General features: G+C 41.5%; 2 protein-coding genes and 2 long non-coding RNA genes across 8 annotated transcripts; 3 read left to right on the forward strand and 1 right to left on the reverse strand.

The window, feature by feature from the left end:
- Positions 1 to 2,919: 2,919 nt before the first annotated feature.
- Positions 2,920 to 4,439, forward strand: LOC112430358 (uncharacterized). Of its 2 annotated transcripts, XR_003022020.2 has the most exons (4): positions 2,920 to 3,001; positions 3,865 to 3,890; positions 4,186 to 4,271; positions 4,420 to 4,439. It is a non-coding gene; the product is annotated as an uncharacterized LOC112430358 (long non-coding RNA). The 2 variants fall into 2 exon arrangements; XR_013095662.1 differs by lacking the exon at positions 4,420 to 4,439 and having other exon boundaries at positions 4,186 to 4,412.
- Positions 4,440 to 4,445: 6 nt separating this feature from the next.
- Positions 4,446 to 6,117, forward strand: LOC112430359 (uncharacterized). The gene is made up of 7 exons (XM_076880402.1): positions 4,446 to 4,453; positions 4,550 to 4,639; positions 5,051 to 5,122; positions 5,231 to 5,319; positions 5,432 to 5,534; positions 5,794 to 5,896; positions 5,976 to 6,117. Exons 3-7 carry the CDS (start codon positions 5,066 to 5,068, stop codon positions 6,056 to 6,058), a joined length of 435 nt encoding a protein of 144 aa, XP_076736517.1. The 5' UTR covers positions 4,446 to 4,453; positions 4,550 to 4,639; positions 5,051 to 5,065; the 3' UTR covers positions 6,059 to 6,117.
- An 82-nt stretch (positions 6,118 to 6,199) lies between these two features.
- LOC112434967 (uncharacterized) lies at positions 6,200 to 8,094 on the forward strand. 4 transcript variants are annotated; one of them, XR_013095666.1, is made up of 4 exons: positions 6,232 to 6,642; positions 6,715 to 7,007; positions 7,207 to 7,400; positions 7,509 to 8,094. It is a non-coding gene; the product is annotated as an uncharacterized LOC112434967 (long non-coding RNA). The 4 variants fall into 4 exon arrangements; XR_013095667.1 differs by lacking the exons at positions 6,232 to 6,642; positions 6,715 to 7,007 and adding an exon at positions 6,200 to 6,217; XR_013095664.1 differs by having other exon boundaries at positions 6,229 to 6,642; positions 6,715 to 7,400.
- Positions 8,095 to 9,221: 1,127 nt separating this feature from the next.
- LOC112435376 (uncharacterized) lies at positions 9,222 to 14,198 on the reverse strand. Its single transcript, XM_076880577.1, has 6 exons — positions 13,952 to 14,198; positions 12,339 to 13,247; positions 11,974 to 12,070; positions 11,460 to 11,600; positions 10,877 to 11,043; positions 9,222 to 10,544 (listed from the first exon to the last, which is right to left on the reverse strand). Exons 2-6 carry the CDS (start codon positions 12,692 to 12,694, stop codon positions 10,082 to 10,084), a joined length of 1,224 nt encoding a protein of 407 aa, XP_076736692.1. The 5' UTR covers positions 12,695 to 13,247; positions 13,952 to 14,198; the 3' UTR covers positions 9,222 to 10,081.
- Between the last annotated feature and the right edge of the window lie 251 nt (positions 14,199 to 14,449).

Raw genomic sequence — 14,449 nt, forward strand, 5'->3', positions numbered from 1 at the left:
TTATCAGGGAGTTTTTGTTCGGCTCCAGCCTTGAGCCCGCAGCTGGCGCCGAAGGGATAGCTGATAAGGTTTCCGAAAGAGACTCAGGCGCAGGCCAGGGTTTTCCTTTAAGCGAAGGACAGTGCGTTTATTTACAGTGAACACATACACCAAGTGGCTATATACAACGTGCAGGGGAAACGGGTCCGGGTCGCCAGGGTCCGTGGGAAACAGGGTTGGGAGAAGGGTGTTCCACACTTTCTGTACAAAAACGTTCCCCCTCAATCACTCCTCTCCGCATCGGGTTCCAAAAACGATCTACACACAAAACGTCGGGTTAGCAGGATAATTATAAGAAATTCTCAAGGTACAGGTTAGCAGAAACACAAGTCTAACTGACACTGATAGCTCAACGATCCAGCGAAGACTAGTGCAGACTCGCCATCTAAGTAGTGCAGTAATCAGCTGGGATCAGCGGCCGGTGTGGTGATGAGCAGGTGTGTGGGCCAGCAGCGGGAGCCCGCAGTGAGCATCGCCGTGGCGAGAGAGAGAGAGTGAGAGAGAGAGGGCGAGAGAGCAAACAAACCACAAACATATTGCCCCATAGAGGATTGACCAGCGGGGCACAGGGACCATGACAGTACCCCCCCCCCCTCAACGGGAGCCCCCCGGCGACCCACCAGGCTTACCAGGATGAGACAGATGGAAGGCCCGCAGCATACGCTTGTCCAGGACAGCGGCCCGCGGAACCCAGGACCGCTCCTCAATGCCATAGCCCTCCCAGTCCACAAGGTACTGGAAGCCACGCCCGCGGCGGTGAGAGTCCATAATCCGCGTGATGGAATAGGCGGGCAAGCCGTCCACAAGCCGGGCGGGTGGAGGGGGCCTGGAAGGAGGTGCTATTCCGGACAGGTTTGATTTGGGAGACGTGGAACACATTGTGAATCCTCATGTTGCGCGGCAGCCGGAGTTTCACAGAGACGGGGTTGATCAGCGCCGAAACCTCAAACGGACCAATGAAGTTTGGGTTGTGCTTCTTGGACTCAGTCCTGAGAGGAACAAAGCGTGTGGACAGCCATACCTTTTGTCCCACGCTGTATGCTGGAGCTGGTGTGCGGCGGCGATCTGCGGTCTGTTTGGTTCGGTCCTTTGTGCACAGCAACGCCGTCCGTGCGGCCCGCCAAGCTCGTCGGCACCTACGTAGATGGGCCTGGACAGATGGTACAGAATGCTCACCCTCGACAGAGGGGAAGAGAGGTGGCTGGAAACCCAGTGAGACCTCGAAGGGAGACAGACCAGTGGCGGAGGAAGTCAGACTGTTATGGGCGTACTCAATCCAGGGTAGTTCGTCACTCCAGATGGACTGGTTGGAGGACGCTATGCACCGCAACATTGCCTCGAGCTCTTGGTTAGCTCGCTCACACTGACCGTTGCTTTGGGGATGGTAACCGGAGGTCAGACTGACCTTTGCTCCTAATGAGGAGCAGAATTCCTTCCAGACGCCAGACGTGAACTGGGGGCCTCTGTCAGACACAATGTCTTCCGGGATCCCATGCAAACGAAACACATGACGGGTAAGCAGTCGTGCGGTCTCCATGGCCGTGGGAAGCTTGGGTAGAGCTATGAAGTGGGCAGCTTTAGAAAAACGGTCTACGATGGTAAGTATGACAGTGTTGCCTGCTGATGGCGGCAGTCCGGTCACAAAGTCCAAAGCTATATGGGACCACGGCCTGGACGGAGTCGGCAGGGGATTGAGCTGTCCAGCGGGCGGCTGATGAGACGGTTTATTCCGGGCACAGGTCGCGCAGGCGGAGACGTACTCCCGAGCGTCCTAAGCAGAGAGGGCCACCAGAAGTAGCGCTGGAGGAAGTTGATAGTGCGGTGGACCCCTGGGTGGCACGTAAAGCGGGCAGTGTGGGCCCATTGAAGTACTTGAGAACGTACTGATTGAGGGACGTAGAGCCGTTGGGCTGGCCCACCTCCCGGATCCGGTTCCGACACCTGAGCCTCCCGAATGGCTGCTTCGATCCCCCAGGAGATGGCGCCCACGACACAGGTGGCGGGGAGAACGGGAGCGGGCTCAGTGGGGTCCTCCGAGACTGAGAACTGACGGGACAGGGCGTCGGGTTTGACATTCCGGGAACCGGGTCTGTAAGAGATGGAGAAGTGGAAACAGGTGAAAAATAGGGCCCACCTGGCCTGTCGGGCGTTGAGCCTCTTAGCTGATTGCAGGTATGCCAGGTTCTTGTGGTCTGTCCAGACGAGGAAAGGCTGAGCCGTGCCCTCCAACCAGTGCCGCCACTCCTCCAGGGCTAGTTTTATCGCCAGCAGTTCCCGATCCCCGACATCATAGTTTCTCTCTGCAGGGGACAGACGGCGGGAGAAGAAGGCACAAGGGTGGAGCTTACCGTCCTTCCGTTGCGACAGAACCGCTCCAACCCCTGAGTCGGACGCGTCGACCTCGACCACAAATGGCTGCGTGAGGTCGGGTTGGATCAGGATGGGGGCTGAGGCGAATCGTTTCTTCAGTTCTTGGAAAGCTACCTGAGCTTCTTTGTTCAACTGAAAAGGAAGCTTGGGAGAGGTTAGCTGGGTCAGCGGCAAGGCAACTCGGCTGAAGTCCCGAATGAACCGCTGGTAAAAGTTGGCAAACCCAAGGAAACGTTGCAGTTGGTGCCTATTAGGAGGTTCCGGCCACTCAACAACGGCTTTTACCTTCACAGGGTCCGGCGGAGGTTTCCTTGGTCGATTATGTACCCCAGGAATGCGACGGACGATCTGATTTCCTCGTGTCAGCATTGTTCCCACATCATCATAATTAATGTTGTTCCAGGTTCAACATTGCAAGTGACCAATCACCTTCTTGTGACGTCATTCCTTTGCGACTTCGAAATACCCGCCTTCGATTATTTCGAAATACAAGTGAAGAAGCGAAAAACTGCCGCCTGTCCGCCGAATTTGAAGTCAATTCGCCTGTCCGCCGAATTTGAAGTCAATTTAGGATACTTTCCTTTAATAAACGGTAAGCATTATACATATGTTCCTCACTTGGCTTGCTGTTTGTTTGCTAGCAATAGGCTACTTGACGACAACATTAGCTAACCAGTGTTCTCTAGACCAGCGTTCCCCAACTTTTTGGGTGTTTCGTGGCCCGGGGGTTGGGTCAGGCAAAATTGCAGTAGCTTCCCTGATCATTTTACAAACATAAGTGAAGAGAATCTGGACTAAAAGGCCTAGACTTATGGTTGTGTGCTGAATCTATGAATCAAACTATCACCTGGAAACATAATTAACTGGTCCATAGCTGTGAAACTGGACATGAGTTCTTGATTCTATGGAGATTAACAGTAATCCAGAAATTTACAAATTTGTCCCTGGGACATCGCGTAAATGTTGTCCCAGGGACATCGCGTAAATGTTGTCCCTGGGACATTGTGTAAATGTTGTCCCTGGGACATCATGTAGAATTTGCCCTGGGACATCGTGTAGATGTTGTCCCTGGGACATCGTGTAAATGTTGTCCCTGGGACATCGTGTAATTGTTGTCCCTGGGACATCGTGTAGATGTTGTCCCTGGGACATCGTGTAAATGTTGTCCCTGGGACATCGTGTAATTGTTGTCCCTGGGACATCGTGTAATTGTTGTCCCTGGGACATCGTGTAGATGTTGTCCCTGGGACATCGTGTAGATGTTGTCCCTGGGACATCGTGTAAATGTTGTCCCAGGGACATCGCGTAGATGTTGTCCCTGGGACATCGTGTAGATGTTGTCCCTGGGACATTGTGTGATAGCTTGTAAATAATGGAATGAAAATTATTGATTGTTATTAACTTGTGAAAAAGAAGTGTAACAAATCCACATGTTATGTTCTTACACCCTTACAGAAACTGTGACTCCTTCACAATGTCAGGTAAATGTCAACTCATGTTGAACCAATCAAGCCTTTTATTATCACATGCAATGTTACACGTACAACTGCAATGAAAATTTCACCCCCTTCTGACCATACATATATTGCTTAAACATCACATTGGGAAGACAGGTCGGAAACAGTTAGGAAGGTCAGAAAACAATTTAATTAATAGATGAGGAGGAGAAAAAAGAACTACAACCAGACAAAGCTCCTAGAAGACTGAAATGGATGATGGTTGCAGCATGCAAAAAGAAAATGATATCTGTTGACTACAGCATATGCTTTCTCACAGATTACCTTGTGGGAGTAGCTGGACCAAACTCTATTGGTATTTCAAGTTTGAAATCCCTGTTTGACCAGACTAACATTTCAGATGAGGTACCTCTTGACATAAAAATCCTTTTATGTTGTCATAAAACTAATGTTAAATTCTGCTTTAAATACACTTTATTGTACAATTTACTTAATGAATCGTATTCCTTAGTTCTGTTTTTATTTATATGTATTTATTTATTTGTTTTATAAGGTAATAGATGGCCTAATCTAATTTGCAGTGTGAGGTATGTTGAAAAGCTTGTTTGATCATAATGACATAGCATGTTTACGTTTTTTGTAATGTATTTGAAAACATAGGTGTATTTATGTTATTTTTATAGAATTTCCCTCACATTTATCCAATACCAAGCCAAATCACTGGAAAAATTTTGGATGGGTCCACAAGAGCACAAAGTGCATACTTTTTGAAGGTATGACTTGGACTGTGGTAACTATGTTCTTATCACAAAGGGTTTATAAGTTGCCACTATAAACAAACAGCATTTTCCAAAATTGAAGCCTTGTCAGAAGAACCTGAAAAACACCTTTCTGAAACCTTTTCTGTGTAAAGACTTGTTCAAAAGCAATGCACACAGATTAAAACATTTCTGTCTTGGCCAACTGATAAAGAACACCAAAAACTGAGTGGTGCGTGTTGAGTCTGTGGTCTTGATTTGTTTTGTACGCACTATAGAAATTAATTAATGTAAACCAAAAATGACACTTTCTATATGTTTGTGTATCTGCAGAATTAATTACAAGTCTCACCTGACAAGCTTTTGCAGTTTTGCAGTGTCATTCTTGACAGAAAAACATACTTGTCACATTATTTTTATTTCCAGAAAAACATCTTTCAGATGTATGAGAAATTGATTGGAGCCTGTCTGGAAAACGGCAGCCACTGGACCTTGTTTGTAAGTTGCACAGATTTTGCACTCTCTCTAGTGCATGATACTTTTCAGTGTCCCTCATTAGGAAAGCTCAAGGCCCAAGCCTACCATATCCATCTTTTTACAAAACAGTTTTGTGACATACCCAAGAGGACCATAGTCTATATGAATTCATTTGGCGAGTCGGAGGTCAGAAAAAGTGCGGTGTTGAAAAACTGGAGGTAAATAATTAACATATTTAACATAACATATTTAATTTAATTGAAATCATTACCGAACGTGGTTATTGATTTCTCTATATGCTTTTTATTTGTAATAACTGCGATCTCTCAGCTCATTTGCTTCAGCAAGAGGCTGCGCTGGAGAGTGGACCTTGTCACATGTGAGCCACCCACATCAACAGGATGGGAACTCATGTGGAGTGCATGTCGTCATGGTACTGAAAACTATAGCTTTAACCTATATAAGTAATGTTTACATTTTTGCCTATTCAGTTTTTAAAGCCTTAGAGGCAGGATGGTAAAATCTCAATTTTTTTTGTAGATTGAACCATTTCAGCAGTAATGCTTTGCTTTGGTTGCTCTGGTTTTTTTTTTTTCTCGGGGGGGTGGGGGGGTTAAAAACAAACAAACATTTCTTTGTTAATCTAATTCTTTTTGTTCTTTTTTTTTTTTTTCTTCTTCGTCAATTATTAGTTTGCCCAATCTCTCATTGACGGTAAAACACAAGTGGAGGAGTACAACACTGAAATCACAAAGCTCAGGTCCCGACTTTGCCGCTACTTATTTTCCTCAATAGGTAAAGATAAAATTAGCTGCCTTCTTTTTCTCTAACATTGGAAAATGTAACTTGTACTTAAACAAATTATATTTTGCAGATCGAACTAGGAAGTGCAGTCAGTGCTGGTGTGTGATTGCAGCCAAAGACCGGGTACACTATGACATGTCCTTAGCCATATAGATTGTTTATTTAATGGACTTTGTTCATTTGTTTTTTGTTTGTTTATTTCTTCTTCTTCTTTTTTTTTTTTTAATTCACAGGTGCAGTGCCAGAAATGTGGTGCATACAAACACATGCGTTGTTCAAAGTCTGTTTGTGGCATCTGTATCTTCTGTGAGAGTAAGTCACAATATAACTAAACAATGTCCAAAAATGTTTAAAGTGAAATTTTTTTTCGTAATTTTGCCTTTGCACACCAGGACTGTGTAATTAAAGTGGACGTTTCAAGATCCAGTTTTTACACAAAACTATTTTAGACATAACTGTGTCGTATTGTGGGGATTTCTCTTCACAATAAAATTGATATAGTGCTGTTTATATCATTCTTCTTTATGTAACAGCACAGTGCAGCACAGCAGAGGGAAAGGAGTTGTGCAGCATAGTGGGTGGCTATATAGGAGGAGCAATAGAAGTAGCCAGTGAAGAATGTCATCAGGGAAAGCATCAGGCAGCGAATGACAAAGGAAAAGTTCCTAAGGGAGAGAACATCTGCAGCAAATCGACAAGTAACAGTGAGATAGGAAGACTGACAGTCAGAGATGAAGGTACACAGACTGAAAGAGATGAAGGTACACAGACTGAAAGAGATGAAGGTACACAGACTGAAAGAGATGAAGGTACACAGACTGAAAGAGATGAAGGTACACAGACTGAAGACAACGAAAAAGAAGCAGAAGTATACGGCACAAGTCTGAGTACAGATAATGCTGCTGCTGATGATGTTGACAGGATCGATGCAGATGCAGAATTTCAAACTGATTCAGAAGGAACTAGTACAGTTTACAGAGTGCATGGTCGCTTATCTGTACCAAGCTCAAAAAAGAAAACCTACACAATAACAGAAGACGAGATCAAGCACAGAATCAACGCAGAGAACATGTCAGTTCATGTTTTCAGAGGTTTGATTGGGGTAGGTATACATTTCGTGATTTTGATGTCACCTGAAATAAATCCGGGTTACTCGTATCAATGAAGTGACAATGTGGCTGGAAATTGTGCATTTGCTGCAACATATACACAATTACACCATGTAAACAAAAGCATTTAACTTTGTGCGCGTGTGTGTGTCTCTCTCTGCTCTTTTGGTGTTTGCACTTTTTCTTTTTTAGGGCCGTAAAGCCAAACTGCCCGCAATGATTCTTGACAGGCCTAAGAAGGCCAAAACTAAAGTAACAGTGTTTAGTGTTCTGAGTGAAGAGGAGGCTGGGGAGCTAGCCCTCGGGTTTGCCGGAAGATTGGCCTGCGATGTCACAACAGACATGGTCTGTAAAGGCATCGACCATTCAAGTGCTGATATGACAAAGTAAGTTAGTAAAACAATATGAAAGTTGTATCTTTTTTGGTATTATTTGTCATTTCCCCGTATTTGGGTTATTGGTGTAACATTGTTAATCTTACTTTCTAATAACAGACAGACTCTTCTCAAAATCCAACACAATCTTAAACATGAGCTGACTGATTCCTCAACCTTCAGTTTGCTGACACACACCTTTGGCCCCGCTGCACTGGATTCTGTCATTTCATTCCTGTGTGAAAAACTTGATCTTGTCTCTTAAATAATGAAACCTTTTGTGACTTTTGTTTGTTCTGTAAATCAGAATCTTGAAAATTGTTCATTGTTGTTCTAAGTTTGTGTTAACTATTTGGCAAAAATGATTGGTTCCTAATCCAAACAGCATAATGACTGTTCTAACACATATCTTAAAAATGCTACAAAGAAAGAAAATTATCACATATGTTTCAATATGAATGTAATTGTGTCACACTCGGTTTGTAGTAGCTTTCCTGTTTTATTTTGAGTTTTGGTATGTTTACACTGTTATTTTTATTTCCCGTGTGTTCGTCTTCCCTTATTAGTTTTACTGTATTTAATTAGTCTGATTTAATAACTTATAATTATTTACTTTCCAGTGTGTATATATGCTCCTCGTTTGGATTATTGTTTGTTTGAGTTCTGCCTGTCTTTTCTATTAAAGATTTGGACTTTTGGACTATTAGTGGACCTCGTAGGTTTTTATTCTGTTCAATTGGTAATTGACTGGGTTTAATTTAGTGGCCTGGAAAACAGGCCGGAGGGGTCTGGTCATTTTAACCCCCTAAGACCCGAAATCTTCCATGGCATGCATTTTTAATTTCTCTTTGATATTTGGGCCGATTGGAACCCGATGAATGTAAAAAGAAAGAATTACCAGGTTTTGTTTTTTTTTACCTAATTTTTGTTTCTGAGAAAAATGAGAGCCACATATGAGGACATTAATTTGAAATTTCGATAGAACAGTTGCAGTATAATGTCCTCGTAACTGTATATCAGGCACTTGTTGATCAAGATTTAGTATTTTGGTCTAAATAACCCAAAATGTGATGTCCACATGTGTGGACGCCAGGCTGGAGTAAAGTGTTAGAGCTATTTATACCTATGTAAACTTTTATACACTGGTTTTTACCTGTCTTGTTTCAGAAAGGTTTAAAAGGGTAATGTCCACAGTTTATTTGTTTATTTATTTGTTTGAATTCAACATATTTTATTAAAGTAATTGAGCTTGAACACAGAAAAAACTGAATCAAATAATCATAAAATCAAATCACTTGCACTATACTGAAGTCTAATCTACTCTGAGCTAATGCCAGTTTCCAACACTAATGATCGGGTGAAGGAGAGATATGAGGGTGTGCACGGCCACTGGTGCTCTTATCCCTGTTCTTTGTGATACAATCCAACAGGAAAGCAGTCAAACCCTTGGACATTAGCCAAATTAACGTTCACAAATATATACACACAGAGGAACTCTGAGCCCCAATGTCAGCATTAGCACAAACATGCCACTTCATACCAAATCTCAGTGTGAGGTCAGGTGTTAGTCTCATTCCATTATTCTGGCTATATTTTCTTACTCATTACTATTAAACTTATACTTAAGACTAACTATTAACAAAATCACACCCCAATAACTCTGTTATTACACTTTGTATTTAATCATAAAAAGGCTGGATGTTGAAACCTTTTACTTCTATTTTGTATGAGCCAGGATTCTCAACAGCTGATACTCTATGTCCAAAAAGTGACAGGTATCGTTTTATGGAGCAAAAAACTTAAGAGCGCATATTTTATAAATAATACCAACAATTACAAATGCAGACCTTTAATAGTAATAAGTAATCCTTTATTTATAATGCATAGCAATATAAAAATAGTAACATATGAAAATATTACAATGGGCACAGATGAATTTGTATCAAAAACAGCAACCAAGCCAAAGTAATGAATAACACACATAAATAACAACTGCTTGAGAGACCAAACAATTTCTTTTCATCTGTTCCTTGGCAGAAAGTTAAGACAGCTATTCAGCTTTAGGTTTCAATAAACAGAAGTAATGGATGCAGTCCCTTTGAAATGTCACACAAAAGTCTACTTGTGCATATACTTAGCTTTAACTCTTCTCTTTTTTGTTTTGTATTCCAAAAGGTTTTCATTTTCTCCAGAGGATGTCTCTCTTTCAGTGGTTATCGACTGTTCACATTCATTTTCAGACTGTTGGAATGTCGATGCTGGCCGAACGTTTCTTGCTAGAATACAATGGCCTAATTTTGCGTGCATTATCTGTCATCTTTATTTCGTACTGGCATATACTTTTGCCTACTTGTTTTGTTTTTAAGACATTTGTATGCAGTTCATCTATCATTGCAGTAATACCCTCTGGAATGAATGCCCACTGTTTAACTGTGTCTAAAACAGCATTTAGTTTTCCAACCGCATCTTCTGTGCATTTTTTGTCTGTGCTTTCAACTACAGGAGTGTCATTCAAAGTTGATAGAGGACTTTTCAGAGAGTTTTTCATTTGTTTAAAATGGCTACAAGCCACCTTCAGGCAAGCACATGTGTTATAGTGAGAGAACGTACAACAAGTGCACTGAAGTGTTTCAGCCGATGCAAAAAAACACAGATTTCCAAACAAACTTGGCATTTTTATCACTTTCAAGTCCTCACAGTGTACAAAGTAATGCCTTTCTTTCACTGCAATTCTTGCCAAGGTCTGTTTCCATGTTTGGATAGATGTCATTGTCAGCCTCTGCTAATTTTGCAAGTAACACTAGATGCTTGCAAAGAAGTCCTCGTAAGCCATATGTACAGTTGCAGTAGGACTCAACATGGCAGACATCATACACCATGTCTTCTCTTGACTCAGATGGGACTTGATATGCATTAACTCCATGGCTGTTCTTGACTGTAATTTTAAGAGCCCAACCACTTTCCATCAGTCTTGAAGCAGAGTCTGAAACTTGAGACAAGGTGTCAGCAAACCTGTTTTTCATGCGGCCCACATCTTGCAGGGTTTTTATGACTGAGAAGTAGTCGTCGGCCTTCCCTAGGAGCACTTCAATCAGATCATCCAGACGCCTATTCTTGTAGCCAGATAAAAACTGGTATTTCAGGCGGTGGAAAAATCTGAAAAACAGTTATTTGAAATGATTAGTAACTGTAATTGAAGGAATTTAAAGTTTTAATCAAGACTGTATTATTTTTTAAAAAATTGGAATACCTATTGCACACGTCTTTTATAAAGGAATGCTCTGTGCCGGTTTAGCTGATTTAGGCAAATCCACCTACTCTGTTTTTTGTTGTGATAACATAAAAAACGCTGCTAGAATTTAAAGGATTTGCCTAAAACCTGTTCTGGCAATGACATGACGAACCTACTCAGTTTAGCCTCTTGGATTAAAGCATAATATCTTTTTTTCAGCAATACAATTGAATGAGGTCAAAATAATAAATCATACCTTTCAATCACATTGTTTGTTTCAGAACGAGCGTGACTGAACCGACGGCCGTAGTCACACCACATGTGGCCAATGCCTTCCCAGTGCTTCTGAAAATACTGGCACACCAAAGGGTATTGCTTAAATGTCTGGCAGAACTCGGCTGATGTGGCTTTAAAGTCGTCCTCCTAAGAGAATTGGATGCAACAGAATATATTTCAATCCATTTAACAGACCTATTGAAATCTTTAATATTATGTATTGAAGCCCTTTTCCTTTTATTGAATAACATTAAGAATTTTAAGTTATTAATAATATGTCGTGTTTTTGTATTAAGAAGCAATTATTTCTTCCCTTACAATGGCTAAGAAGGAACACTAAACCTATAAGCATATTTGGTTTCAGCATCTGTCTGTGAAAGAATCCCACTCACAAGTTCTACTGCACAGTGGGTGACACAATGATGTTCTGCACAGCTTAAGTACTTGTTTTGATGAGCAAGATAAGAAGCCAGTTTTAGAAATTGTTTCAAAAATCTATTTTGTATCTCTGTAACTTTTTTTAGCAACTGAAAGTTATTATGCTCTTAGTGTAATCAAGAAATCAAAATGTGAAATAGACAAATTACACTTACAGATGTGCAAGCTTTCAGCTTACAAAAGAAAGAAATGATTTCATTTCTCTTTTGGGTGTTAGAAAGCCCATGGACCCCGGACTCTGATTTTGAAAGCCATCGATTAACAGCCTGTGAATGTAAGAGAAAAAAAGTTAATCTGGAGAGAGAGACAGAGGAGCAGCTGTACAAAAAGCATAAAAGAAAGCTGACGTCCAAAAATAACTTTGTCACTCACTGGACAAGAGGACCTGTGCATTACAGAAATCAACCAGGCAAACATATTTTTAAATGTCAAAAAGAGCTTTGGGAAGCAGCCACCAGAAGATGAGTGCACTGTGGTCTTAAATGGATGGACATAGTCACTCAACATTTTATCCCTTTATATTCATTAACCTGAGTAGGTGAATATCACAATGAAGCAAATCATAACAACAGGACCCTGTTGTAAAAATGTGTTTCAGGTGCATCTTAGACAACGTGAAAAGAAAACAATGTGGTTTACCTGCAAGACATGGTACCAGCATAGAAGGATAGCTGACTCTGGAAAAACCTTCTGCAAAGCATTTATTTCCGCAAAGTCTTTGTCAACCATAAATGCTCTACAGAAAAAAAGAAAACACTAAATGAGATTAAACAGTATGAAAATGTTTTTGCTATCTCAAAGCACCACTTCAATGCCAAATTAAACATTTCAACTCACAAGTAGATATATAAAATACTGCATACAGCCTATAGGAATAACTTTAACAACTGGAAAGGAAAGTTTTTTGCAGCCCATGCTGCAGCTATAGCATTAGATTCTGGCATGTTATAACTTTTTTGAAAAGGAATTATTTCAAAATTAATAGCTGTCAATGTATTATTTACCTCGGGGAAGTTGGGAAATGCTCACAAACTATTCCAAGAACAGTTTCCAGGGTTTTCTGACTTTCGTTGCTGACAATAGCATAGGCCACAGGGACTCCATGCCCATGATCATCTCTTACAACAAGTGTGAATAAGGGAAATGAATACTGGTTAACGCAGTGCGTGGTGTCAACAAATACTAACTGTTTTGCATAGTTCTCCATGTTTGATTTCATTACAGGTGTCTGCAAAACAATCATTAGTTCTTGGTCAGATGTGTATGGTTGATAGAAGAGAACATGTTCTTGATGTTTTCCATTAAGTAAGGTATGTACACATTGACTGTCTCCACAGTTAAAGTGCTTCTTCCTCATCATGCAGGTTCTAACACTGTCAATGTCACGTGGTGTGACAAAATGCTCTCTGTTGTGAAGATCTCTGTGTCCATGTTCTTTGGCCCATTTATGACATTCGGTTAGTATGATGGCTGGCTTAGTTCCAAGGGAAAGCAGTTCCTCAATCTTCCTCCTCAAATCACTGGAAATATTGTTGAAATGTGCGTCTTTTGGGTCCGAAGGATCATGCCCATCATGCTTATCATATGTACGCTGCACGATGACTGTGTGGTCTTTCCAACATTTGAGTACTTTAAATGAAACATAGGCCTTACAGCCCACTGCTCTGTAGCTGTTTCGACTTTTTTCCCAGCTCTGATGCAGTTGAATTTGTAATAGTCTCTTTTCCTGTCTTTACCTGAGGCAACATTTAAACATTTATAATGTCCATGAAGGGTTAATGAGTTCAATTTTTCTAACACAACACTGAATGGGTCCTCCTGGCATTGTGACACATGCACACAAAGTTGTGTGTCTTTTCCAGTTCTTTTTTTTTCGTCATTCAGAACACTTCTTCTAATTATGTCGTCCATTTCTGGTGGAAAAATAACGAAGGTTTAATTAGTCAATATTCATTAATTCATTTTAACTTGTTTTGGGGTTTTTTGCAATACAATGTAAATATTAAATATAATATTAAAAAAAATATATATATAAAATAATATAAAACAAACAGGGGCTAAAAGAAGCTAAACTTTCATATGGTATGTCTCTGGCAACTTTAACATGATGTCCCAGGGACAACATCTACACGATGTCCCAGGGCAACTTCTACATGATGTCCCAGGGACAACATTTACGCGATGTCCCAGGGACAACATTTACGCGATGTCCCAGGGACAACATTTACGCGATGTCCCAGGGACAACATTTACGCGATGTCCCAGGGACAAATTTGTAAATTTCTGGATTACTGTTAATCTCCATAGAATCAAGAACTCATGTCCAGTTTCACAGCTATGGACCAGTTAATTATGTTTCCAGGTGATAGTTTGATTCATAGATTCAGCACACAACCATAAGTCTAGGCCTTTTAGTCCAGATTCTCTTCACTTATGTTTGTAAAATGATCAGGGAAGCTACTGCAATTTTGCCTGACCCAACCCCCGGGCCACGAAACACCCAAAAAGTTGGGGAACGCTGGTCTAGAGAACACTGGTTAGCTAATGCTGTTGTCAAGTAGCCTATCGCTAGCAAACAAACAGCAAGCCAAGTGAGGAACATATGTATAATGCTTACCGTTTATTAAAGGAAAGTATCCTAAATTGACTTCAAATTCGGCGGACAGGCGAATTGACTTCAAATTTGGCGGACAGGCGGCGGTTTTTCGCTTCTTCACTTGTATTTCGAAATAATCGAAGGCGGGTATTTCGAAGTCGCAAAGGAATGACGTCACAAGAAGGTGATTGGTCACTTGCAATGTTGAACCTGGAACAACATTAATTATGATGATGTGGGAACAATGCTGACACGAGGAAATCAGATCGTCCGGAATGCGACGGTGGAGACGTGGAACTCACACTTTTCTCCTTTGACGAACAATCGGTTTTCGAGGAGTCGTTGCAGGACCTGTCTGACATGGGTCTCGTGCTCGGATTGGTTTCTGGAAAAGATCAGGATGTCATCTAGATAGACAAAAACAAAACGGTTAATGAAGTCTCTGAGCACGTCATTCACCAGGGCTTGGAACACCGCAGGGGCGTTAGTGAGACCAAAGGGCATGACAAGGTACTCGAA

Source organism: Maylandia zebra, linkage group LG23 (assembly GCF_041146795.1).
Source record: "Maylandia zebra isolate NMK-2024a linkage group LG23, Mzebra_GT3a, whole genome shotgun sequence".
NCBI classification, from domain to species: domain Eukaryota; kingdom Metazoa; phylum Chordata; class Actinopteri; order Cichliformes; family Cichlidae; genus Maylandia; species Maylandia zebra.